This window comes from Bombus impatiens, unplaced genomic scaffold, assembly GCF_000188095.3.
Source record: "Bombus impatiens unplaced genomic scaffold, BIMP_2.2 scf_0225, whole genome shotgun sequence".
NCBI lineage: Eukaryota > Metazoa > Arthropoda > Insecta > Hymenoptera > Apidae > Bombus > Bombus impatiens.
Genome location: NT_176644.1, coordinates 1,386,052 through 1,411,579, shown reverse-complemented (window position 1 = coordinate 1,411,579; position 25,528 = coordinate 1,386,052). Strand labels below are relative to the sequence as shown.

The following is a 25,528-nucleotide window of genomic DNA, read 5'->3' as shown; positions in this document are numbered from 1 at the left end:
AAAATAGGAAGAAACCTAATTGAATTTTGAACGTATACTAAAAAGCCAAACAAAATCGACGTACATTTGAGACACAAATGAACCGCGCCCCAAGTTATAGCACGATTGGTTGTTATCATTCGAGCGTGGTCCAATAGCAGAGGTGAAGTTCTGCAACGAGTTGCGACGACGAACCAGTGTGGTCACGTAAGCCCACCATACCGCATGGTGGATACATGTTTCCTTTAACTAGACGTCGTCTAAAATGCTATAATTGTGTATTGTTGTTATTTTGCAAGGGACACAACGAACTTGTGGAACAGCCACTTCCAGCCTTGCATACGGTAATTATATCAATATGTAGCTATATTATATAGCATAAACGCGTTGACCGATTTCAGCATACAATTTGTTGTTTGCTGTTCGGCTCAATGGCCGAGTGCTAGTCGCACAGTAGCAATATATTTGTTACATTTATAGAATATCCCTTTCACCTATTTCGTGACAATTTCGATAATTCTACTACATATACGTTTTACTGTGAAAGTCGATTAATATTAATACATAAACGAATTATTTTTTATTCTCTTGTTTTTCTCTGTTCGTTCTCTGTCCTTTCCCCTCTACTATCCCACGCACACAAAGATAGCAGCGGCACCGACGAACGCGACTCGAAGAATTCTACGGAAATACAAAATGAAATTTTTCTAAGAAATATTTAGTTTTATCATATGAGGGTTTTAGAGCCTTTGGTGGAACTTTGATGAACAGTTGCGTTATTTCTGTCCGTAGAAAGAATCGTATCTTATCTATCAGTGTTAGAGGCATGTAAAGTCTCGCACACGGTGCCATTGCACCGCCGAATGGATCGTAACAGGAAAGCTATAAATACACACGCATCGCGGGGTAAACAAACTTGACCTCAGTGGAATTCTTATCGATGTACCTACATGTCGATGCAGTGTACACAGATATTTTGAGGTTATGTTGGACATTAGACTTCGTTATACGCCTATAAAGACCGAAAAAATCCGACGATTCGATATTACAGAATTAATATATTTCTTTTCTGAAGACTAAAGTAGTGTTTACAGTATTATAGTTGGTGAAAAAATTATTTGGAATATTTAGTGTACCTAATTGTAATAAATTATTGTTATTGTTTTTTATGGTACGTTGTACGTTATAAGTTTTATTTTTGAAATAAATACAAGTAGGTTTAATATAATAATTTTGTAAGACTAATTAATATTAGGCGTTCGATTTTACTTGCTGCACACTTTCACTGTTCTAGAAAGTTGATATGTTAATTTATGTTAAATATTAATTTTATGATACTAGGTTAAAACGATAAAGTTATGGGTGATTTAAGATATAAAAGTTAATAATTAACTTTCGAATAATTGAAATCTGCAACCCTTGCTATTTGAGTATTATAATACAGTTAATATAAAGATAGTTTTTAAAGATGTATTTTAGTTAACCATGCAATTCTATTATGTATGTATATAATAAGATTTTTTTATATATTACATACAAATAAATGTGTATACTCATATAAAATCATTATTAACATTACCCTATTGAATTTAATATTAAAAATGTATTGTATCGGTATTAGAACAATATTTTAGCAATAAATTTCAAATGAATTAGATTGTCCTTGATATATTGTATAATTTTATTTTTAAATATTTAACTATGCAAAAAATAGCAAAAGCCAAATATTTGATAACTGTTTATATCTTAATAATATTTATTAAAATATAATCCTCATTTAGATTCTGGGAGGACATTAGGGTTAAATTCCTAATAAATTATTTTACATAGAATACATCTTAAAAATGTAAATATTCTTTATATTTAATACAGAGTGCTGGCACATACCTGGTTTTGTTTAAATATTATTGGAACACAATTGAATCATAATCCGAATAATCCAAAAAAAAATTGGAGCTTTTAATATTTGCTCCTTATCACTAAAGCACTGTTAAAAATGAAGTGGTCACCCGGTGCTCTATTCTGCGAACAAGTTGGTGAATTGACTCGAGTTTTCTCACAATGGAATGAATGCGAGCAAACTGTAGTTTTATATGCACTACTTCGTCGCATTCCTGCAGTTCAAGCAAGGTTTCTTGCACAAGCAGTGCAGCATTCCTTGCACTCTGTTTCTGAATTAGACTCACAGGAACTAAATGCTAATAATCCAGGTAATTTTTATAATTGGTATAAACGAATTTAAGAGTCTGAAAATGTAAATGATTTTTACCAAAAAATGTTGTTGTAGCATTTATTAACTCATTGCTATCAGAATCAACAGAAATTGCTATAAATCAACTTTTAACACATTTGCCATTATTAAGGCCTGGGAATATAGAGTGCAAACAATGTTACTTAGTAGCAATACCAGAATTAGTAAGCCATTGTGTAACTACAGGGCAATTTACCGAACAAACTCAACAACTGTTAAGTTATTGTTTGATTCATCCAGCTATAACTAGTCAAGATAGACGTTCTTTGACTCAGTGGCTTCGACATCTTGAAGAACGTATTAGTGGTACACCACCAATACACAGTCTCGAGGAGTACACTAGTACTACTATTAGGTGAATTAGAAACAGTTATATAATATTTATGTATAATATTTATGTATATATTTATTATATTAATTTTATTTACTTTTAATTTAGATGGGATAATGCATGGCAGCGAAATTCTAAACAGCAAAGTGAACAGACAAGTTTATTTGGCACACAATCAGGCACTGCCTTCAATTTGCAATTTCCTCCACCTGTAACTCGTCAACGACGATCGAACAGTTTAACACCACCCGTTGCTCCATCTCATCATCTAGAAGTTGTTGATCGCAGTAACAATATAAATTGCACAACTAAACATAAGCCACGAAGCTTCAGCGTATCTGGGGATCATACAAGTTAGATTAATTTGAAGTTAATGTTAACAAGAGTATTTCGATTATACTTTTATTTTATTTGAATAATTGTTGATTTCTAAACAGGCAATCTTATTGGATTAGGCCCACTGAGTCCTCAAAGTTCTTGCGCTAGTAGCGGCAGCGAAGGGCGTTTAGATGAAACATCTACTCGATCGCTTGCTAGCGGTATGAGAGGTACGTATATATAATTTCATAAATTTACGCTTCATCGATAAGAAAAGTAACATATTATCTATTTTTCAGATGTCCCATCATGGCTTAAAACTTTACGCCTTCATAAATATAGTTATCTGTTTGTTACTCTCAGTTACGAAGAAATGCTTCAGTTAACTGAGGAACAATTAGCAGAACAAGGCGTGACGAAAGGGGCCCGACATAAATTAGCCCTTTCTATCGCAAAATTGCAACAACGCTATACAACACTTCTAAATTTAGAGAAAGACTTATTACAACCAACGCGCGATAATACACAATCGGCTTCGTTTTTACAAGGTCCGACAGTATTGATTAATACGATCGATGAATTAAAAATTATCTTAGCTACTCCCATGAAACCCAGCCAAGAAAATGATCTTCAGGATATACCTGCACAATTCACCAAGGTTCTTGGAAAACGTGAGTATTGCGTAATTATTAATGTAATGTTTCAAGATAATATGATATATACCAGATAACAAGAATAAAAATATTCTAACACGTCGTGTTTGTTTGTTTTGTAGTGTGTAGCCGGTTGGCACTGGATAGCGTGGATGACGGTATTTTATGCGCTTGTATTAACATATTAGAGAAAGTATTGCAGCATGATTGCTTTACTCCAAATCAAAAGGAGAAGGTACAACAATGGCGCAGTAGACTTGGAAATCCACGACCGACTCCAAAGTAAGGAAAAGAGGAATAACTAAAAGAAATAACTTTTCTTTTGAAATCATGATAATTATAAAGTTCGAAATAAATAGCTGGATATATAATTAACATTCGTACAATTAAAATTTCAGATGGCAACATAATTATGGCTACAATAATAGAAGGTACTGTAACCCCCAGCAGCACAATAGAAAACCAAGTTTAAACTTAGGACACGTCCATAATACACATCCGCAAAACAATTCTTTTGTGGTTAGCACTCACAGAAACAGTATATCTACACCATATTTACAAAATAATCAGAACCAAAGCGTAAATCAGAATACTTTACGTCCAGTCCATGCGACCAAAAAGCGACCTAGTTTACAAGAATCTAGTTTACAGGTACGTTTTTTATTAAGCTTAATTTCGCATTTAGATGCGAGCATTTTCACGAGAAAAATTAATTTCTATTCACATTTTAGCAGTTACAAAGAACGTTACAACGCACATACAGTGCACCGAGGGATCATTTTCTTAGCCCGAGTAGCAACAACGCATCCGAAACAACGGAGCCAGAAATCAACTCTCGTCTCGAATCTCTTTGTTTAAGAATGACGGAACAAGCAATCGGTGGTTTCGGTGAGGCCTAATCAATTCTTTGTTTTTTTCCTTGACTGGATCTACACAAGTAAGTCCTGTTAAAAACAGAAAAATTATAAAACGACATATATGTCCGAGCTCCGTTCTTTCAAAGTCGAAGGCAAGACTGACGCCCTTACATTTTGCGAGAATAAAGAGACTCCGACAGCAATGATAAATGCTGACAAGTAGCACGTATAAACGTGCATGCATTCTCACGCTTTAATAGCCCTACCAAATGAAATGTCCAACATTTGAGACATTTACACCAAGAAAACTCAGTTTTGCGATGTCAGAACGACGCGCGAAGGAAAACTAAAAAAAAATATTTTTTATTATATCTGATGCAATTATACTATTTAATTGAAACTGACAGAATTTGGCAAGCCAAATGCTATTAGGAAGATAGATTCTTTCCTTGACTAATTGCTGCATCTATATAAATGTATTATATAAAGAATATATATGTATACACATATGAGATAGAATTTTATGGGAAGCGGATAAAAAAACGTATAACATATATTAAAACGAAAAAAAAGGGGACGAAAAAGGTACACCACATTAATTGTGCGATGTTTGCAATATTATTATCTTCGTGTGTTATCCATTTCGGGAAATGGAATTTGTCTGATTTTAAGCGCCAGGACACATTATATACTAATGTATTCATTTTAACGAACTGACTGATTTTACTTCTTTTTAACATTACTACGATAATTATCTCTCCGTTCTACTTTCTTATTGCCACCGCCGCTATTGCTACTACTTATTACTCTATGTTCTGTCACCATCGTTTATTACTATTCCGGCCGATAGCTAATTCGCCACACCATCATTCTCATTATGTTCATCATTGTCTTTACTGCTTGTCATATTATTATTATTATTATCATCATCATTATTATAGTTATTACTACAATTATTACTTTGTAAACTCTTATTACTGCTACCGTTTACTACCATTTCTCCGGGTGACCACTAACACCATTATTAATATGCTTTCACGCTATTGCTATTTTTACCCTCCTATCGTTACGACTGTTTCTACCATTATCATCTATCAGCTATGCTATTACTATTACCATTACCCTACTACAAGTAGCCCTCACAACTACTCTTACTATTATGAGTACTGCTAATACTATAACATTATACTCTCCCCGCTATCGTCATTATTACTGTATAGTTCTCCTTAGAGGAAATGGAAAATCATACTTAAAAGATATAATACACAATATTACTTCGTTACATACACTGAAAGAAAAGGAAGAAAGAAAAGAGACGAAGCGCTGTCGCATGTACACGTTCTAAATTCGCCTTCGCAATCACGATTGTTGGAGAGAAAAAAGAATAGGAAAAGATGACATGCAGCGGTGTGTATACTTTGTAGTTTGCGCACAGATCTCGTGATTCTTTATACTTTTACGCGAGGAAGAAGATAAGGGAGAAAGCGAGAGAGAGAGAGTTACCACGTGTCTCTTCTTTTAAAGTCGCAGTTAACAACTATAAGTAGAAGAGGATAGGAAGTACTGAAGGAAAGAAAAAGGGAGTAGGGGAAGAAGGCGAAGAGATTATTAATAATAAACGGATTTTTTAAGGCCTTAGAAAGGTATATGTCTCGTGCTAACGAACGCTAAGAAGGGTATAAGACTAAATAATTAAATATACACATGTAGCGAAACGAGTCGAGGAATGCTAGAACTGAAAGAAAAACTTGCATTATGCTTTCATGATGCGACATCGAAATCTGTGGCTTTAAATTATAACCGTACACCATACTATATAAAATGCACTTATTAGCACTTTAATCGTAACTACGTCGCGAGTAAAACCGTAGCATAATATTTTTCGTGCAACAAGGTTAGGAAGGAAGAAGGAGATACGAGAAAGAAAAAAGATGAAACGGGCGGCGATGATTATGATGAAAGAACGAGAAACAGAAGTGAAAGAAAAAGGAACATGTAAAGATACGGGAAAGATTAAATTTAATAACTAAATATAATAGTATTAGCGATAAACTGATATAACGTATCGATAAACAATATATGAGACAAGCAAACAAATAAGCAAAAAAAAAAAAACAAATATATAAACGAAAGACTGAACAATTCACGCGCCGTGAGCCGCGTGGTGAATTTCGGGCGTTTCTACATTCGTTTGATTCTCGATCAGCTGCACGGCCGCGTGAATAAAAACAATTGGAAGACTGTGGAAGGAAAAACCTGTCAAAATATTAAGAATTAGAGAACGAAGCGCGAGAGGAAAGAGAGAATGAAGACAAAAAATCGAGTGAAAGAGAAAATTGGATGAAAGGGCGGGAGAAGAAGAGAATACGTTTGTATGTGCGTGCATGTGAGAGTATATATCAAGTTAACGAGAGAGTAATTTGCTAGCTATATATCTAGGTTATAACGATTTATTCTAATGATTATACTCTTATTAGGATCATGAATCTACGTAATGGCGCGCGGTGATTTCTCGGTTAATTAATTAGCCTGTTTGAATGAAAAAAGAAATCGTCTACACGAAACAGATTAGAGGAACGATCAATCGATACGATATTTTGCGGTGATCATTCATCCCCCATATTCTTTCCCCCTTTCTATAATTATGAGGAAAAAAAAAAGAACAAATTGACGAAAGAATCGAGTTTCATATACGATTTTACGTATACGCTCATCCTATTCACGTATACATATACACGTACATATAGCATGCATACATAAACACTCGTATACACAAACGGACATTACGTATATCCGACTAGAATCCCAGAGATGTTTCGTATATAGACAGGAAGGCAAACACGTAATAATTTTTCGGGAGAGACGGTCAAAAGCTAGTCAAACGTGAATACAATTTCTAATTTCTACCACTTTTAAATGTGTATAGATATTATTTGTACATTTAATTGCGCAAAACGGGGAAAGGAAAAAAAAAAAGAAAGAAAAGAAACGAATGAAGGTTAAAAAGTGAAAGCGAGGGCGAGCGCGCGCGATTTGAAATCCTTAAATGAAAAAAAGATAAGAAATGATAAAAAAAAAAAGAAAGAAGATAAGAACGAAGATCGGAGGAAAGATCTAGAGAGAGAGAGAGAGAGAAGAAAACAGGTGGAGGAAAAAGATATATACGACGACTTTAGCGTTAACGCATGCAAGAATAAAAGCTGAAAGACTGCTTCCAAACGACTTCAGGAAATTCGTTCAACGTAGGATTTATTATTTCATACTGAAACGCAGTATCTAAATAAACGCGATCAATTTTAAAAAGGGCAGGACCTGAACTAGCTAAGAAACGCAAAGAGATATTATTCGCATCGAGCGAACACGCATGATGTGTTTATCAGAAAAAGTTAAAAAAAAAAGGAAAAAAAAAAAGAAAGAGAAGAAGAAGAAATAGAAAAATGTAACGGAAGCGTGATTCTGCCAAAGATCGACGACCGCTGAAACGATCACAAACGAACGAGAAAAGAACGAAGAATACGAAATCCGATACGTTTGTCGACGCCCTGTCTTTGTTTAGAAAATTGTTGTTTGCCAGGTTTCGATGCTAACGAGCTACGCGATATTTCTTGCGAAAGTGACGCTATGCGATTCCACAATTTTATACCGTGTATATTTCAATATCAAGGTCACACGGTCGCATGCATTAGATTATTAGCAGATTGCGAACGTTTATTCAGATTTTTACGAATACGACTGAACACAGGATTTACGTTGAAATTTGTTCTACTTTTTAAATATTACGTACTTCGCTATAGATATTTTGTACATTCATATATATATTACTGTATGCATTCTTTACGTTTTCATACGTTTAAATTTTTCGTAAATGGATAAACCTTTGCAATCTAATCATTAAAGTTTGAACCTGTCGAATCCCATTGGCGCCACGATTGCGAACAAAATCGTCTGCATTGAAGCCAATCTTGATACGAGGCAAAGCAGTTATGGTGTACATCACGCGCATAAACGAGATACGAAGGGAACGTTGCACTTATAGTACTTACGCTGTCGTTATATATCGAGTCCACTGTTTGATCGTGGACAATATTCCATAAATTTTGCCTCATATAGTCGTGAGGGATAACTGGTGCGGTGGCTTTCGGCAGAAGCACAGCTTACTGCGATTCGATAGCATCGAATGGATAAGACGATGTTAAATTTATATTCTCACCATTGAAATTCTGGAGACTTTCGGGTGCAGTGCCTTTTTAAAAGGACGATTTCCTGGCGTTACTAGATTTCGTTATCGGTATAAGTCGATTGGAAAAATATGATGTGCGAATACTTTACCTCCACATCGTATAAAATTGAAGTCACATTTGAAAAGAAAAAGAACATTTTTTTATTTTTAACTTTCTTCTATATTTTTTTATATATTCGTAGCATAGAACATGTACGTTTCAACGACATGTTTAAAATCAAATTCAACAACGAACACGTAACCAACTGTACTGCCCTCGTCGATTAAGAACTATTATCTCCGATTTTTATCTTTACTTCCCTGCGCCGTCCTTTATCTTTCTTCGTTAAATAATATCGATTCGAAAATATTTAGTAATTATATCCTAATAGGCTGTATATATAACTTGTTTTAAAAGACACGGGTTGCCTCGAATATTTGCATGTTTTAAAAGATGGAAAGGAAAAAAGAGGTTAGATGAAACATTTTATTTAAGAAGGGCTCTCTAGTCATATAGAACTTCGTAGATTTGATATCCCAGTTAAATCAAGAGCTAAAAGGCTCCTGAATAGAATTTAAAGTAAACATTTTGGGAACTGATAGATCATAAGGTCGAAATCGTTGAACCGCGTATCTCAAATTTGGTTCAGTTCTCATAGGAACACGTAGAATTTATATATATATATATTATTTTTTTTAGATCTTTCAGATCTTTAGATCTTTCAGAGCTAGCCAGCTTTGTCAGTATATTATGAAATTTCTGAAAAAGTTGGCTGTAACGCTATCAAAGAATTCTTCTAAAAGGATGCTCTATACACGCGGAAAATGCTTTGGTAATTTCGATCGGTAAGAAATCAATTTGTGAAAGCTTCGAATTCTCCGATATTTGTACCAGCCAGAGTTGTGCAAAGATGGCGGCCAAGATGACAGGCCGTCGCATTATAGATGCGCAGACGTTTGACACTCGACGATCAGTCGCCATGCTTATCCATTCGTTGCATTTGCTTTTAATCCGCTTCAGAGATTATGATCTCTTGTACCGGCGCGGGGACAAATGAGTTATTAAAACGCTATATAGCACAGGATATACTCTTTGGCCGGATGCTTGCGTTTCAGGTGATCGACTACTTAGAACTCAACTGCGGATTTTTATGCATCTACAGGAAATGTAAAGGCGCGAAAATACACAAAATGTACATGTACAATATATTACAATATTTCATAGTTGAAACGATTTTCTAATTAACGTTCCGTTCTTCTGATTATATTAATATGAAAATATGAATTTGCATAAATATCCGTAGTCTACATACTTAGAGCGTACGCGTAGTATGTATCTCGATAAGTTCGAGATTACAAAAAAAAAAAAAGTGAGAACATGTAGCCGAAGAACTCATCGTCTCGAAGGACGTAAGTAATGGAAGAAATTAAATTTTCGCTAACAGCGTATATATTAAAGAAAGGAACAAAAAAGAAAGCGAACGAAAAAGAGCAAGTTTCCGGCCGAAATAAAGCGTCATTGACGATAACCCAGGTAGCAAAATAAACAACCATCGACTGACATTTGCTTCGACGAGAGAAAGAAGCTAGGCAAAAACGGAAGATGCGCTTTAGAAACGCGTTTATACGGAATAGAAGCAACTGAAAGAATAGAAAGACGATCTGTGTGTAATCACGCGTGAAAATGTAACGCCTCTTCGTGTTGGAAGGGCTTCTGCTCTTTTTTTAGGTGTGCTTTGGCCGGCGAACGCGACTATTTGACATGTTTCAATTTTAACAAGTTCGTGTACGAAGCACGTTGAATGTGTTTAGCTTTTTGTATCTTGTCGATTGCGTTCGATTCGGTCGTTTATGCATTACGGTTCGAACGATACGGAACATTTCTCTTTTCTTTTTCTTTCCTTTCTTTTCTCGTTGTTGTTTTCTCTTCGATTCTCCTGTTTCCAAATCGCGCGTATGTGCGTGACACGAGACGACGTATCGACTCGGACGAAGTTTCGAGTAGCAAATTCAGCGAACCGTAAAGCAAACGCCGATTCTATTCTGGTATTAAACAGGAGAGACAGAGAATTCGTCGATATTTGACGAGATAGATACACATTGTAGATGAATTTATCGATCCGATTGATTTATCGAAGGTGGATGAATTCCATTTGAGACTGGTATGTTGCGTTTTGGCCAAAGAATGCCTCTGCTATACACGGCGCCTTCTGTTAATTATTAAGAGACGTAGCTTTTGAATTATCAGATTGCTAACTGGGATATTTTAGTCACGTAAGCTGGATAACTTGTAAAAATGCAATTTTTGTACTGTTATAACGTTAAATAGACGAAGGTATACTGACGTTGTAGCGTGAAAGAACATTTTTCAATAAAAAATTTTTCATACGCAAACAACTTAATGGTTGTGTTCTTCTCTTTATAGGTACAGTGGCGTTAAAGTGGCATTAATATTTCTATATATTTGTTTCTAATAATCAACTAGTCAACTGTGTTTTTTTTTTAGATATATTAGTACAACTACTGTAGTTGTTATAAATATATGTTTTCTTCGTCTAACGCACATAGTTTCTCTAAATAAAAAATAATAAGCTAAATAATTCTCAAAATTCTTGAGATGTCGAAGAATATTAATGTGTCTGTAAGGTCTGCAATTGTCATAATCTGTGGTAACGTATTAATATGTTAAACGAAATGTTAGTCGTTTGGTGTGATAATGCTGGATCGATCGTTTGTTGTATGTGTACAAGATGGCATCTTTTATGTTTTAGAATGTAACTCACGTGGTATCATCCGCAATAATAATTTTATCATTCGAGGTTTGTGTGGTGTACGAGATAATGTTTTATTAATTTGCAATTCACTAAATAGTTCCTTTTCTGTTATCGGATAGTCCTGGTATACATTTTATTTCATTCTATTAATTATAAGAATCTGTTATACTACGTGAGAAATGCAATTTCTAATTCCATCTGGTAGCGAGATAAAGTACCAGAATCTTTGTTTTTGATCAATTCAACGACTCAATCAACCAAAATTAAGATTGCGTCCGTTGAGAAAACTCTTGGAATTGTAGAGTGTAGAATGATCTCAAACGAGATTTGGCCCTCGATGGATTTATACCGTTAGATAAAGAAAAAGTGGCGTTATGATAGTTCTCTAAATGATATTTATTTCTGATACATTTCAAAGTTTTTGAACTGTCCGAAAGACAATCCTGCTGCGCTTTAGTCACGAAGGATACAGTAAACGTTAGTACATTACCGTCATATAATATCGATATTTAGACCTGCTTCGATATCGTCGAAGGCCGTACCTAAACAAGATTTCATAAACTTTTTAGCACGGGCATTATTAGGTACATACACGTAGGTAGACTTAATAATATAACAGCGCGTCGTTTTCAGATTGCATCTGTCTTTTTAAATTACCAAATATACGAGAAATTTATTTCACGCCTTTTATAATCGCCTCGCCTTAAAAGATTCGTTCTCTCTGTAAAACACTTTATATCGTCAAATCTGCTTTCAATATAATTACGTGTTAACGTGCGTTTTTCGTACCTAGTACAAGTAACTACGAAATAGTAATAAATACTTATAGCCTATTTAACGATTCTTTAAATGCATAAAGTATAATAAGTTCAGAGGACAAGGTGGTACGCTTGTGACTCCTGTTCATCTCATTGAGAATCTGCATTGATGTTATATTGACTTCTTTTGTTCTCGAAGACTGGACCAATAGAGTTTCGTTACACTAGAAGTTTTATGACTATTATAATGAAATAGTTAGTATCTTGTTCGTGCAGTTTGTAGTAGCGAATAATAGATGTTTGATTTATTAGACGTGAAAAATGAACAAATACTTGCTGCATATACCTTTGAATTATTTTACAAGTAGTCTTTGTTAGTTTGTGAACACATTTATTCTACAAGAATCTTTGTTTCAGAACATGTTATAGTATATATAATACATGATAAATGTGACACTTTATTTGGAAGTATAATTTCTTTTATATAGAAAATTATTTTTCCACTAAGTAATTTTCTGGTAGTTCTTTTAAAGATTATTTTGAGGGAAGATGAGAAACATATTGAAATGAAAAAAAGATCGTATCTTTCAGAGAGAAAGTACTTAAGTCCTGTCATCCATAACATATTTGAATATGTTAAAATCATATAATTTCTCCATACGTGTTGTTTATCTTAAATAAACATCTTGCTCTTAACATTAATCATGGTGTGTACAATCTACAGCAGAAGTTTTATGCAAGGAACAGGAGTCATTCACCGTTTTCTTTATCGACGCGTTTCATTAAATATATCCATATAATACATGCTTAAGACGTTACGTTATCATTTATCGTATGCTTAAATAGTATAAACATCGACTCTTTCATTCCTCGATCGCTCACTTGCTCTATAGACATATGTACATCGACCAACAGCATGATCCTCGGCATTTTGTCAGCATATATGAACAAATCGTGTCTCGTTTAGACGCGTCAAAAATTGCGAGGATGTTGTAAACACAGTTTAAAGGCAGCTTAATGCTAAACGGATTAGTAGACTGTAGATTCTTATGCATTTATGGTGGAAATTTAAAAGTGCAGAATTGCACAAGGATACATATAACAGTTAGTGGAACAGTTGTTCAAAACAATAGTTAATAAATATTAGAAATTGGAGTTGGATGAAAATTGTTTCTATGGAAACACCTAACTTACATGACTTATGTATTACTATTTCAGTATATCCACGTTGTCAGTGTTGAGATTTTAGAATGAGTTGAATATGCGTTTACAACTATACTTGAAGATTCATACAGATTTTATGTGGCGTCAGCTATTTATCAGAGATAAATATGGACTTTAATCGATGTAGGCATATTCCTTGTGTCAGTTTCAATGTAGCAGAACATTTAATCTCATTTACAGGAAGAAATACAGGATTCTTGTATCATAATGTTGAAAATATAACAGAAATGTACATCAATGTCTTGATTGGATTACATCAAGTGTTCAAATACTTATGACGCAGGGCATACGGTGCTTTTTAAATAACACTTGGCAGGTATGTAAAACAATTTTCTATTTTCTTACTGATATTGTAACAAGTTTCTATTTCTTCGATGGTATTCTCAAAAGATTGCATAAAAATCTGCAGTCTGTAGATTAGATTGTTTTCTTCACTTGTTTTACTTTTATTCTTTTATTACAGATTGGCATTACACAGCGACATGACTTAAGATCTGTTGTGTCTAACCCTGTTTCTCAAAAGATCTTTCGTTTGCTACTCTCATCGAGAGCGTATATTTTCTGAAAGTATCATCGATGCAAACGCAAGATAGTGACGAAGCTTTTCATTTTCGTTTAACAACTATCACTTTGAATTATCCGCTGAATAACTCCTAAGCGATGACCTATTGTTTATATTTGTTATAAATATTTATTGTTTATCATATACAGTGTTTGGAAAAAGATTAAGTGAAGAAGCGATGCCATTTTTTACAAGGTAAAGTTTCATGGGTTTATTGGAAACACGTTGATCGTCATTCTGTAATACTCTCACATAAACAGCGCATTGATTAAGTTTATTAATTAACGACGTATTTTTTTAGCTGCTTAACAGGAGCTGTTTATACATACATATAAAACTTTCGTCCGTTTTGATCAAGTAAAACAGTAAAACGTTGCGAGCCTACCATGTAATTATATATAGAAAATAATATCATTCCGAGTACTGTACTTTGTAGTTTATAATACCAAAGAATAACATGTTTGAAATAACTTAATTTCTTTTATTTTTCAGGTGAATTTCCAAATAATTTATTCATAATTTCAGATTAACCTTATTCTTTATCTTATCATTATTATTATTATTATATATATATATATATATATTTTGTTTTGATTAATTTCTAAATTCTTTCATAAAAGGATTTATATAAAAACTGATGGATTATACCGAGTTATTAATTTCACTTTTTTTTATATAAGCGAATATCAATCCAAAAAGTAATATTATAAACAATATAAATTCGAGAATACTTCGTAAAAAATAATGTCATTGCCATTCCGCTATTTAAAATTATATTTTGTTTTATTATATATTATTAACATCGTATATCTTCGATTCGTGAAATAATTGTAAATATGTACGGACGATCACAAATACATTCAAATTTGAATTTCAATACAAAGCAAAAGTCTCGCTATCGAAGGAGGAAGAGAAAAAAAGAAACATAAATAATATCCCGATTTCGACTAGGCAACGGACCACAGTCCCTTATCGATCGTTGATTTCACGCTTTACGGCTTCTTCGTGGTTCCTTTTCGTTTGAACCGATACGAGTACAGAATCCATAAATAGCACATCAGTCACATAACATACGTGTATAATTATATATATTTATTTGGTGACGTTTCCCGGTTAAACATTTTAAATACAAAAAGAGAGAGGGAGAGAGAGAGAGAAAGAGATAGAGAGAGAGAGAGAGAGAGAGAGAGAGAGAGAAACAAAATAAAAGACGAGCACACGGTTCAGTGGCGGAAGTAAAGTGGATAGTAAAAATTTACACTTGCTTAGAAAAAAAGAAAAAAAGAAAGAAAATTACAGTCCACTTTTACGCAAGATTGAGCTAGACAGCGTCAACGGTTCCCCTCTCGCTCGCGAGAAAATGTTTTCTTTGGTCTCGTATGTGTCTCAGAGTGTTTCAAGCAAAAATATGTAACAAATAAAAATTTCAATTCGCTTCTGGCGCATAAATCTCGATTAAATCGCAGCACATGCTTGGCTTCATTACTCTGTCCTTTCTTTTATGCTCCTCCTTTTCATCTCATTATAAATATATATATATATATATATACATATATATATATATATATATATATTTATACTATATATACTTAATGACTAATAAATCTCTAATTTCATAATTCTATTTCACAATATATATATATATATTGTGTGTATATATATATATATATATATTTACTAACAAATAATATGGCATTACAAAAATGTACATACGCTCGTAACCACGTGATTGTTAAGAGTCGAATACGCTAATAATACTATCGGTGTCATGCAATATTTTAATGTCACATCGTTTCTTTTCTTATGGAGATGAACGCCTCTCTTTTTTTTTTTCTTTTTCTTTTTGACATCCTAAGTTTATATTATATCTTCCATAACGATCGACGCCACTCGTTGCGTCTATTTCACGGAAATTTTTTCTATGATTTTCCTTTTCGTTTCACTCGCCTGAAACGCGACTGTATAATAGAGTATACTCAGCATTGGCAGTACAGAGTAGAAATGTGCGCCAGATATTTAAGACATGCAACAGGTAACAGATCAAACTCTGTATTTTCCCTTCTGCTTTTGTTCTCCTTATGACTGCACGCATACACACATGCACGCACGCACGCATACATTTATTTTTTTTCGTTTTTTACGTTTGGCTCTGTATAGACGAAATTGTGCACATTTACCGAACGTGACTGCAGACTGCGGACGTTTACTCGTTTTTGGGAAATTTAAGATTCCAGAGTGCGGATGAAGAGATTAGAGGGTGAGGGATGACGAGGAATGTTTATTTTCCGTGATTTCCCATTTTACAACATTTTCGTTTGTGACGGCTGCAGAAATATCAAAAATGTCCATAAAGATACAAAATTGTATAAACATCCGCAGTCTACTTTTTATTCCGATCGAATATACCTGCTGGTTTTACGTAATACAATCGATAATAATTAGCAGCAAGATAAACCGGTATCCTCTTAGTTCTAATCAGTTACGAACGAATTAATGTAATTTACGATGGACTTGCCGATCGCAGCGCTCTGCCTTGATTAACACGCACGACAGCGCCATTTTATTAGTGTACCGAATTCTTGTTTTATTTGTTAAATCCGATTCGTAATACTAATAATTTATACTGAAATATATCTTATATCACATTTTATGTTTGTTTACCGTCGGTCTTCAGAACCGCGAATCGATCCAGTCTTCGATTTCGACGTCTTGCTCGAAACGATTAATAGTCATGTTACGTTCTTGTTCTTCTGGCACTGAATGCATTTCATTTATCGAAATTCTTTGCATTTCTAGAATTGTAGAATCGTCAAAGACACGTTCCCTTCACGCTTGAATATCCGACTCGAGTAGGCACGTTTTGATACAGCACATGAAGTATCGAGGCTAATAGTCTGAACAATGTCAATTGGATTTCTAAAATCTTCTTTAACCCAATTGCAATGAGATTATTAAAAAAAATACAACTCTAATATACTTTTCTTCTTCTATACATACCAATTATAATTTTATTCCAATATATCATCCTTACCGTAATTACATTAAATACCTTAAGTTAACTATACTACTAGCATAAACTTTCACTATACCAACTTTCTTTATAGCTTCAATTTTGTTCAAGCTTTTGCTTTAATGCGTTTCACTTTATAAAATAATTCCTTTAAATAATTCTTTCACCGTTTTATACCTCTTTTGCGGCTTTACTACGCGCTTCTGTTGTTTTTAAATACAATATGATTAAAATTGAATGGACATTTGCAGATTACTTTTCCTGAGTCAATTTGCATAACAGCTAAATAGCGGGGGTTTCCCCCGGTGGCTTTGAAAAAGCCAATTGATTTTGTTCAGGCTATAGCAGCTACTCTCCGTGATGTTTCTAAATCACTCTCGAAGACAAACCCCATCTTTTTCAAATTGCTCTTCTCCTAATTAAACGATATTTCTTTCCATAAGAGTCATCAAACTCTACCCCTCCTCTCAGACGTAGACAAACATCTTTAAAAAAGTTTCTTCGTTTATTTTCCTGTTTTCTACATTATTCAAATGTCAAAATCTCCATTTCAGAAAATCAATATGTGTCTACGGAGTAATTTCAAGCTGATTGTCATCTACAAGCTAAGAAACTATTTCAAATTCCATGTAACCTCCAAAAACTGAACCAGAAACAGGTCCGACATGTCCAACCGAGTCAATTTATCCCAGTGGAACCAAGCGATACAGTGAATTAATTTGATTCGTTCCACATTAGTACATAGCGTGGCTATGATTTACCTTCTTAAGCACGTTTCTACGTTCGAGCGAACTACTATTTGTGACAAAAGTACACACTCGATCATGTATGTTTACTCAAGTGGAAACGTAGTTAGGATACCGAATCTTGTTCGGGTCGAACAACAGATCGAACGAGTTCATAGTATACATGGTGCTTCAGAAATGGGGAGAAAGATAGTAATACTATTGATAGCGTGATAATACTAAAAATCTGGATTATTTCTGCGCATGAAAAAATTCAGAATACATCTGGAATTTTTGCATGTCTCTGAAAACGTCGGTGCGATGCGTGTATTTTTGCAGACGGAAATCATTTATATTCCAGAAAGGAAGAGTTCCTAGATCTATATTCTAGTGATCTTTCATTCTTAGGGTTAGGTTATGATTAGGTTTATTCTTAAGGAGGTTAGAATACCGCACTAAAGCTACCTATTTCCGAAGCACTTTCTACACTCGCGTGTTTAGTTCGAACGATAATAACTTCGTGTACAAAAGTTCGAGGCCTACAAGTGTGTTGTAGAAACATAGAGAAGAAGTGCCAAAAGAATGGACATCGTGAAATCGACGATTTTTAAACAATCGCCAGACAAACGCCCGATCCTTCATCTTCAATCCTTTGGTTTTCTCAACCAAGACCTTCTGCCGAGACTAGCAACGCTCACGGAGCTGGCAGTACTGGAGACACTTGCCAACGAGTTCAGGCTTACCGAATGTTAATCTTGCAGCATGTGCACGAAACTGATCGGGAACATTCCCCTCCTTTCAGGCGCTCTTTCGAGGGCACCTTCCATCCAGTTGTCGTCGTCAGTTTGCTCATTCGTCACGATGATCACCTCGCCTTCGCGGAACGATAATTCGTCCTCGTTGTCCGCTTCGCAGTCGTACAAGGCTCGACAGCGTCGCAGACCGCTTAGGGTCGACGAAGTTGGCTAAAAGGAAGACCATGGTTAGCCATCGAATGGTTAACTGTATGGACGAAAGAGATATGGACATATGTCCATTCTTGTGCGTTTTTCTTTCTTTTTTAGTCTTCCATGGACGAAGCAAGCACTCTTTAACGAACTCACGAGCATCGAGATCGCGAGTCAAGATCGAGAACAATGCGAAGAATGCTTCCTTGGATCGCAAGGATAGTTAAATTGGAAATTCTAGAAGTGGAAGAAAGAGAAAGAGGATAGCTTTTTGACAAGACTCTATGCAGATCGTGCATAAGTAAGTAAACTTTTATTTTTTCTTTATTTCCTAATTGATTTGGTGGGTTTTTTTTTCGTTCTTTTTTACATTGTAGTGGATATCATGCATGGAGGAAACTAGATTTTGAAGAATCTGTGGTAGGAGACCAACACATTGCGTACAGTGTTCTGTTCCAATTATTTGCTTTTGTAAAAGGATTATTTTTATTTTTATAGATAGAGATAAAGATTAAGACGTTTGTTTCTGTAGATACTCGATAATTAAACAAAATTTTAGAATAAATGTTATTAATCTTCTTTCATTGATGCTCATATTTTCTGAAGTTAAATTAAATGCTAGTTACTGTTTACACAATGATAGTAATTATATTGGTAAATTGTATTAATAAATATTATTGGAGAATGCAAGAACATATCTTGTACCGGTAAGAAATACTTTTAATATTCATACAAGTGTAACTAATATCCTTAAAAGATGAAAAGCACTCATGATTCTAATAAGAAAAATATGATACCTTGTAATATTTTTTTTTGCAAATTAACGAGTATCTATACATCAATTGTTCATATCACATGAATACAGTCAGATTTTTTACAAATCAATATTCGCATACCTTATTCTTACAGTACTTAATCAGCTCAAGATTTTATAACAAATATTTTCATAAATAGTATACATTGTTAATATGGCGTTATTAAAATATGTGCTCCTTCATGTTTGCTTGTTTCATTTTAACGAACAATGTTAAATATGAATATTCATACCTACAAAAATAATTTTTTTATTGATACATTTAAATAAAACATATTAGCAGTGGATTAAACATTTTTTTAGATATGATTGTTCACAAATTGATTTAAATAAAAACTATTCGTTCAGAAATGGAGGAATAATGAGACTGAAATGATAACATAAAATGAACTATAAACTATATGAAGCCAACTTTTCACAATCTACTTTTACCGATCAATAATTCCTCTGCTCTTCTGTTTGCATTTTGACATGCAAAATGCTTTCATTGCAACATACTGAAGCTGCGTTACAATGGACTGAAACTATCTTAAATTTTCACAGGCACTTAGCAAGTACATTTCACGATTCCTTTGCAGGAATGTCTGTTGCAAAATATAAGCTGTATTATTCAGATTCAATTATCTGAAATGTAGCAAGCAAATAGCATTTAATAAAACAAAATAGAAAAGCAGCACATTTCTTAGGTGTACGCAATGTGTTGTGATATGTCTGTCTGTAAATTTATAAAGATAATACAGCTCTTTTATAATAAATTTGTAACATAATTTAAGTACTATCTAATTATATAACTAATGTACCTCTTAATTATGTTTCTTTGCTAGAAATAATTATTATACAAATTTCTAATTACATAATGTAAATAAAAAATAATTACATAATATTTATATTCTTTCGAATATGAAATATGATATTCTTAAATCTAATCTCTCTATAGTTTGCTTATTGCTGTTTATCAAATGCTCTATTTTTAGTGAACTAGAATTTCCAATAATACACATCAATTTCATACCTGTTAGAAATAATTTACAATTGTCAAATTTAAGCTATTAATAAGATTGTTAGTAACAAAGTGGTAGATGATTATGGCATGGCTTCTGTACTATGTAAGATAGTAGCCATTAACCTTGCCACTAATTTCATCCACTTTGCAAGCTTACGAGGGTAATATCACGTTAGAATAACTTAACGGGTTCAGTGCGTTCAAGTGCTATTATCAAACACAAATTCGGGACAATTTCATGCGCAAATTAAGTTCTAAAGCACACACAGTCCCAGGAGTTTCGATTAACGTAAATGTTACATTCACAATTAGGATCGGGAAAGCATGGTCGTTTGCTGGCAGAATCATGTTAACGACCAGGTGTCCTAATCGTACAAAACATTTCATTGCCAGAAATGATTAGACTCGTAAATATAGCAGAAGTCCAGGAAATGAAATAATTCGATCGGAAATCGAACAGAACTGTCAAAACTATGTAAGTACGATCACGATACAAAATTATGATGAATTAAATCGAACAAAACTTAGTGAGATCATGTTTTTAGAAGAGATAATACCAAAAGCATTGACATGAAAGAACGATGGTTACGGATAGCACGACTGATCATGCAAAGTGTTACTACACTTGAAAGGAACATCCAATAATGCTTTCGCGTTACCATTTTTATTATTTTAATTAAAGTCGCTTTTCCTGAAAAGCTTGTTTGAATTGTATCATTTTTGAAATACATATGCAATATTACCAAGGTACATAATATATATAAGTACGTAAATATATCTGAGTAAATAATAATAATAAACTAATAAACGAGATATACAAAGAAATAAATGATAATGATAGCAAATGACATATTTGCTAACGTTTCATTTCTATAATTGAGCTATTTTGGCTGTCCTGACGTTTTAATTTTTGCGTTAGTCTTTGTAAATTAGAGTATTGCATACGATTGATAATAAACATTTCAAGTGTAGCAGGTAGTAATGTGGGATGGCTGATGTTTACCAGATTCAGATTTGGGAGCAAAGATGAAGGCTCCTCAGCGTAGCTCTCTAGCCTGGCCCGGTCCCTTCGCTGTACCAACAATGGTTAATAACAAACCATAAAGCACTGTCTTTGAGATACATGCAGTGTCTAATCACCAATTTGATATTTTGAAAAGAAAAGGGGCATGTGTCTCGATTTTTTCTGTGGAAAATATCTTGTTTGCCTTTTCAATCTTCAAATAACACTTTGATAAGAAAGATTTACTTGTTATGCTAATTGTCGTTTGTTAACTTCCCTTGTAAGGATAGACATTTGTTAATAAAATTTTCAGTTCTTTAATATTTCTTGATTCATTAATGATATACTACAATTTTATATGGCGTCGTTAAATATAGCAAAATTTCTTCATAAGATTAGTATTTATTATATTAGACTTTGAAATATTTTACTCTGGTTATTTTTTGAAATGACATGAATTAATGATTTGTGATTTATGCAAACATAGGAACAAATGTGAATCACTTCGCAAAGGTTCAACATTGGTGAGGTGTAATGAGCATTTGATTCGTGAATGAGAGATAGACATAATATGTATATAAATGAGAATATTAAATCACGGGTGTACATGTGTAGTTAGTATGATATGCAGAGTACCAAAAGTTCTTAAAAACAAGAATCGAGGAGAAGCTATCTGGTTAAGTACTACATGGGTCAGTGGTAGGAATAACATTGTGTTAATATCTCCATAGTTAGCGTGATACGTTAATATTAACATGAACGATTTTCACGTATAAACGGATGTATGTACATACACATGGCTTTAAAAGGATATATTAGATATCTACCAGCATCGATGTCTGATATGCGCCAAATAAAATACAAATAAAACATTATTCGCCTTAGCGTGAAATAATATTTCAATGGACTCGCAATACATAGTAAAAAATAATAAAAAAAAAAAGATAAGTTATTCCTCGATTTCCTTAATTCAATATTTTTATAGTTCCTTTTTTTAAAAAAAGATACCCGTCATCCTATTTTCCTATTTTCTCTATTTTCGTACATACAGTCACTCGCAAAAGTATCCGATCACAGATCATAGAATATTCTTATGAATATGCTTTCAATATATATCTTATATATCTTATATATCTTTTCAATATATATCTTATAACTTCTTATATATAGATTTCCCTATCTGTTTCAAATTGTACCAATATAATCGCGACAATCGTGTCCCGTTATAGAGATTTCAAAATCTTTTGTATACATAAAACATTTCTAGAAATGTTCGAATACTTCCGTGAGTCACTTTAAATCTTTATAAAGCTAAATCTAAGATGTGAACTTACCTTACGTGGAGGCGGAATGGGATTACCCAAACCATGATCCGAACACATAGAGCTTAATGATTCACTGCTACGTCCGTTGCTCAATCTGGACGAATTGATACCGGATGGGGCTGGAGGTGGAGGATTCCTCGGCCTCTGGAGCGTCGAGCTGTTTACTTTGTCCGTACCTAACGATAACAGAGAAAACCGAATAAACTTGGGGAACAGATTGGATGGGAAGGTTCCAAATTTACCCGAACTAGACGGCAGTTCGTAGAGGAGTTTGCGTGAATTTTCAAACGCACCGTGTCCCGTTGAAGAATCTCCACTGGGCGATCTTTTATGATGCTGACTGTTTAATGTATTTAACGCATGTGGTAGAGTATGTAAAGAATGCCCAGCTAAGATCGGTTCGCTCGTTGTACGGCTATGCGTTGACGCTGCTAAAGACGCGGACGAAGGTAGAGTACCGTAATGAGAGGAAGGTATACCACCTGTACTTCCGGCCGGTGGTGGTGGCGGCGCTACACGCTTCTTCAGTGATCCATGAATATTGACCGAAATATCTGGAGCCATGGGAGCAGGTACTGAAAAAGCAATAAGATTCTAATCCACAATTTGCAGGTGAAAGTGTAATATACAATAGCTACTATGAAATAGATTAAAATAGAAGAGAACGGTGCGAAACCACGGCAAATATCACACGATCGATTCCGTTTGGCTCGACTCTTTGAACTAACAATATCTGCACCGTATTCAATGCTAATTCAATATTAATTTAATACGATATCGTACCAACAACAGGTTTCCTCGATTGAGGTGGTGGTGGTGGAGGCATTTGTTGTCTATTTGTCGAGGAACTTGGAGAAGAACCGCTTTGCAGGCTATCGCAAGTGCTACTTCGACTACGTAAAGTCACTGGTGAATCTCCCGATCCGGTACCACCACCACTACCACCACCGCCTACATAAGAAGGCGGCCTACTGCGAGATTTCTTTTCAGGTGTTAAACAGCCATTCTAAAACAAACGCGCACGAATTGTTAAAACAAATGATTTCAATAACTTCTAGCCTTATTATTCTTTAAACATACCCTGTCTTCTATTATCGTTTCATCGTCAGAAAAATCGGTAGATCCTTCGTCGTGTGAAAGATTCCAATCGATGTTAACATTATCAAACAATGTTTTCTGTCTTTGTAGAGCATGACTCAACTGAGGACAATGAAACAGTTAACTGTTATTGTGTGTACATACGTACGATATTGTTATACAAATTAGATGGCAATTGTTTGATGCGTTACCAGTTCTTTACATGTGTGATGTCCCATTTCCTGAGCAATGTCAAGCGGCGTTTTATCCTGTTTATTTCGGTGTGTTGGATCAGCGCCTGCCCGTAGTAACAGCTTCATCGCTTCTGCTCTGTCGTGTCGTGCACAAAGATGTAACGCTGTTTCTCCGTCGATCGTAGTCCTATCTATACCACCCGTCGACATATTCTGCACTAGGAAATCTATAATGTGTAAACTGTTTCCCATTTCGCGTAGAATCGCTAAATGTAAAGCCGTCTCGCCCAGATCCTACAGGAAAACAACGTACAATATAAGTTATAATTTTTGGAATTATTAACATTGATTGGAACAAGTTGTTTTTATGAGAGATTTTTGAATGACAGATTTATTCATTCTAATGCAATTGTATTGTCGTATTCGAGGTTTGATAAATTTTTAATACGAGCTCATTTTTTTATATAAATAAATATAAATAAATTCCGTTCTATTTTTTTTCCATGTTTTCGCGCAAAATGTTTTTACTCGAGGTAATTAGCGTTCTATATCGCATCTTTTATTTTTCACTTTCAATTCGATTAAGAAGATCGTACCGAGGTAGGCAAGGGTGCCGCTAAATCTACGTTTTCAGCATAGACTTGCAGAAGTTGTTGCAGGTCGCGATTATTAACGGCGTGTTCCAAATCAGAAAGGAGATCTCGTTCATCTGCACAAGTGTTCATCACGTATCTCTTATCCACGTACTTGGCTCTTATAAATTCGTATCTTTCTTCCCTAAATCACACGAATGAAACACGTTTAATCACATAGAAACTATATGAAAATTCATACTGATATAAATTCAAATAAATCTGGCTCGCACATACATCGTTGAAGTTGGCGTTGGCTTGTGATTATGATGCAATGTAGCTTCCATCACTTCGTTAAACGCCTGATTGGTCATGTGCCGTGCAAGAAGTAATTGAGCAGTGCCAACGTTGTCTAACGTTAAGGACTGTATTCTGGATATGTGCACTCCTAAGTCCCGGTGAATTCCGCTACATTCTATGCACACGATTATGCCAAAATTTGTAGAGAGCCACGTAGCATCTATCGAACAGAGAAGGACCCCGTTAGTCTTATATTTTTACAGATCATCGTTGAATCATCTTCATGGATACTATATACAAAATTTACCATTTTGCGATGAACAGTCGCAGCATTGATCGTTTCCAGGTAACCTCATGACACATCGTATTACAGCCTGTTGAAGTTCGACTAAACTTGGATTTCCTGTGCCAGCCTCTGCTTTGCCACTGGCGTCGAATGCTCGAAGCAGGGCACGCTCCTTGCAGTTTACCAAAACGGACATCCACGCTCTCTGGTCTGCTTCGTCTTCCGCTTGAAAGTGATACGTCCTGTTGTCTGCAACGAACGAACATCAGGTACAGATATATCAATCAAGTATAAGTACAAATATATCTCGTTATATTTTGAATTATTTGTGTAACGATATCCGAAC

At 34.4% G+C, this 25,528-nt stretch overlaps 2 protein-coding genes and 1 long non-coding RNA gene across 20 annotated transcripts in view; 2 read left to right on the top strand and 1 right to left on the bottom strand.

Annotated features, from left to right (window-relative positions):
• The first annotated feature begins 157 nt into the window (after positions 1-157).
• LOC100749793 (protein Smaug homolog 1) lies at positions 158-11,005 on the top strand. Of its 2 annotated transcripts, none has more exons than XM_024366593.2 (9): positions 158-323; positions 1,852-2,189; positions 2,267-2,585; positions 2,670-2,914; positions 3,017-3,109; positions 3,179-3,550; positions 3,655-3,814; positions 3,931-4,183; positions 4,264-11,005. In XM_024366593.2, the coding sequence occupies exons 2-9, from the start codon at positions 1,976-1,978 to the stop codon at positions 4,429-4,431; spliced, it is 1,824 nt and encodes a 607-aa protein (XP_024222361.1). In that variant the 5' UTR covers positions 158-323; positions 1,852-1,975; the 3' UTR covers positions 4,432-11,005. The 2 variants fall into 2 exon arrangements, with proteins under 2 accessions (XP_024222361.1, XP_012239299.1); XM_012383876.3 differs by having other exon boundaries at positions 2,999-3,109.
• A 4,754-nt stretch (positions 11,006-15,759) lies between these two features.
• Positions 15,760-25,528, bottom strand: part of LOC100749521 (arfGAP with SH3 domain, ANK repeat and PH domain-containing protein) — a 52,172-nt gene continuing 42,403 nt past the window's right edge. For 7 of the 15 annotated variants that reach the window (XM_012383949.2, XM_024366585.2, XM_024366586.2 and 4 more), the window contains 10 exons: positions 25,204-25,431; positions 24,894-25,116; positions 24,621-24,801; positions 24,043-24,318; positions 23,834-23,953; positions 23,537-23,759; positions 22,996-23,328; positions 22,763-22,929; positions 21,429-21,497; positions 15,760-18,626 (listed from right to left, as the gene is read on the bottom strand). In XM_012383949.2, coding sequence (XP_012239372.1) covers positions 18,411-18,626; positions 21,429-21,497; positions 22,763-22,929; positions 22,996-23,328; positions 23,537-23,759; positions 23,834-23,953; positions 24,043-24,318; positions 24,621-24,801; positions 24,894-25,116; positions 25,204-25,431 — 2,036 coding nt within the window. In that variant the 3' untranslated portion in view covers positions 15,760-18,410. Of the gene's footprint in view, positions 18,627-19,414; positions 19,656-21,428; positions 21,498-22,762; positions 22,930-22,995; positions 23,329-23,536; positions 23,760-23,833; positions 23,954-24,042; positions 24,319-24,620; positions 24,802-24,893; positions 25,117-25,203; positions 25,432-25,528 lie in introns of those variants that run through there. The other 8 variants (XM_012383950.2, XM_033320038.1, XM_033320036.1 and 5 more) reach the window with 5 other exon arrangements.
• On the top strand, positions 18,503-21,751 carry LOC105680562. Of its 3 annotated transcripts, none has more exons than XR_001102179.3 (4): positions 18,503-18,643; positions 18,726-18,909; positions 20,738-20,900; positions 20,971-21,231. It is a non-coding gene; the product is annotated as an uncharacterized LOC105680562 (long non-coding RNA). The 3 variants fall into 3 exon arrangements; XR_002946418.2 differs by adding an exon at positions 21,398-21,751 and having other exon boundaries at positions 18,622-18,909; positions 20,971-21,172; XR_002946417.2 differs by having other exon boundaries at positions 18,622-18,909.

Coding starts and splice junctions, on each gene's coding strand:
- LOC100749793 (XM_012383876.3), top strand. CDS start 1,976: ATGAAGTGGTCACCCGGTGCTCTATTCTGCGAACAAGTTGGTGAATTG. Junction 2,190..2,266: donor ACTAAATGCTAATAATCCAG/GTAATTTTTATA, acceptor ATGTTGTTGTAG/CATTTATTAACTCATTGCTA. Junction 3,815..3,930: donor AATCCACGACCGACTCCAAA/GTAAGGAAAAGA, acceptor TTAAAATTTCAG/ATGGCAACATAATTATGGCT.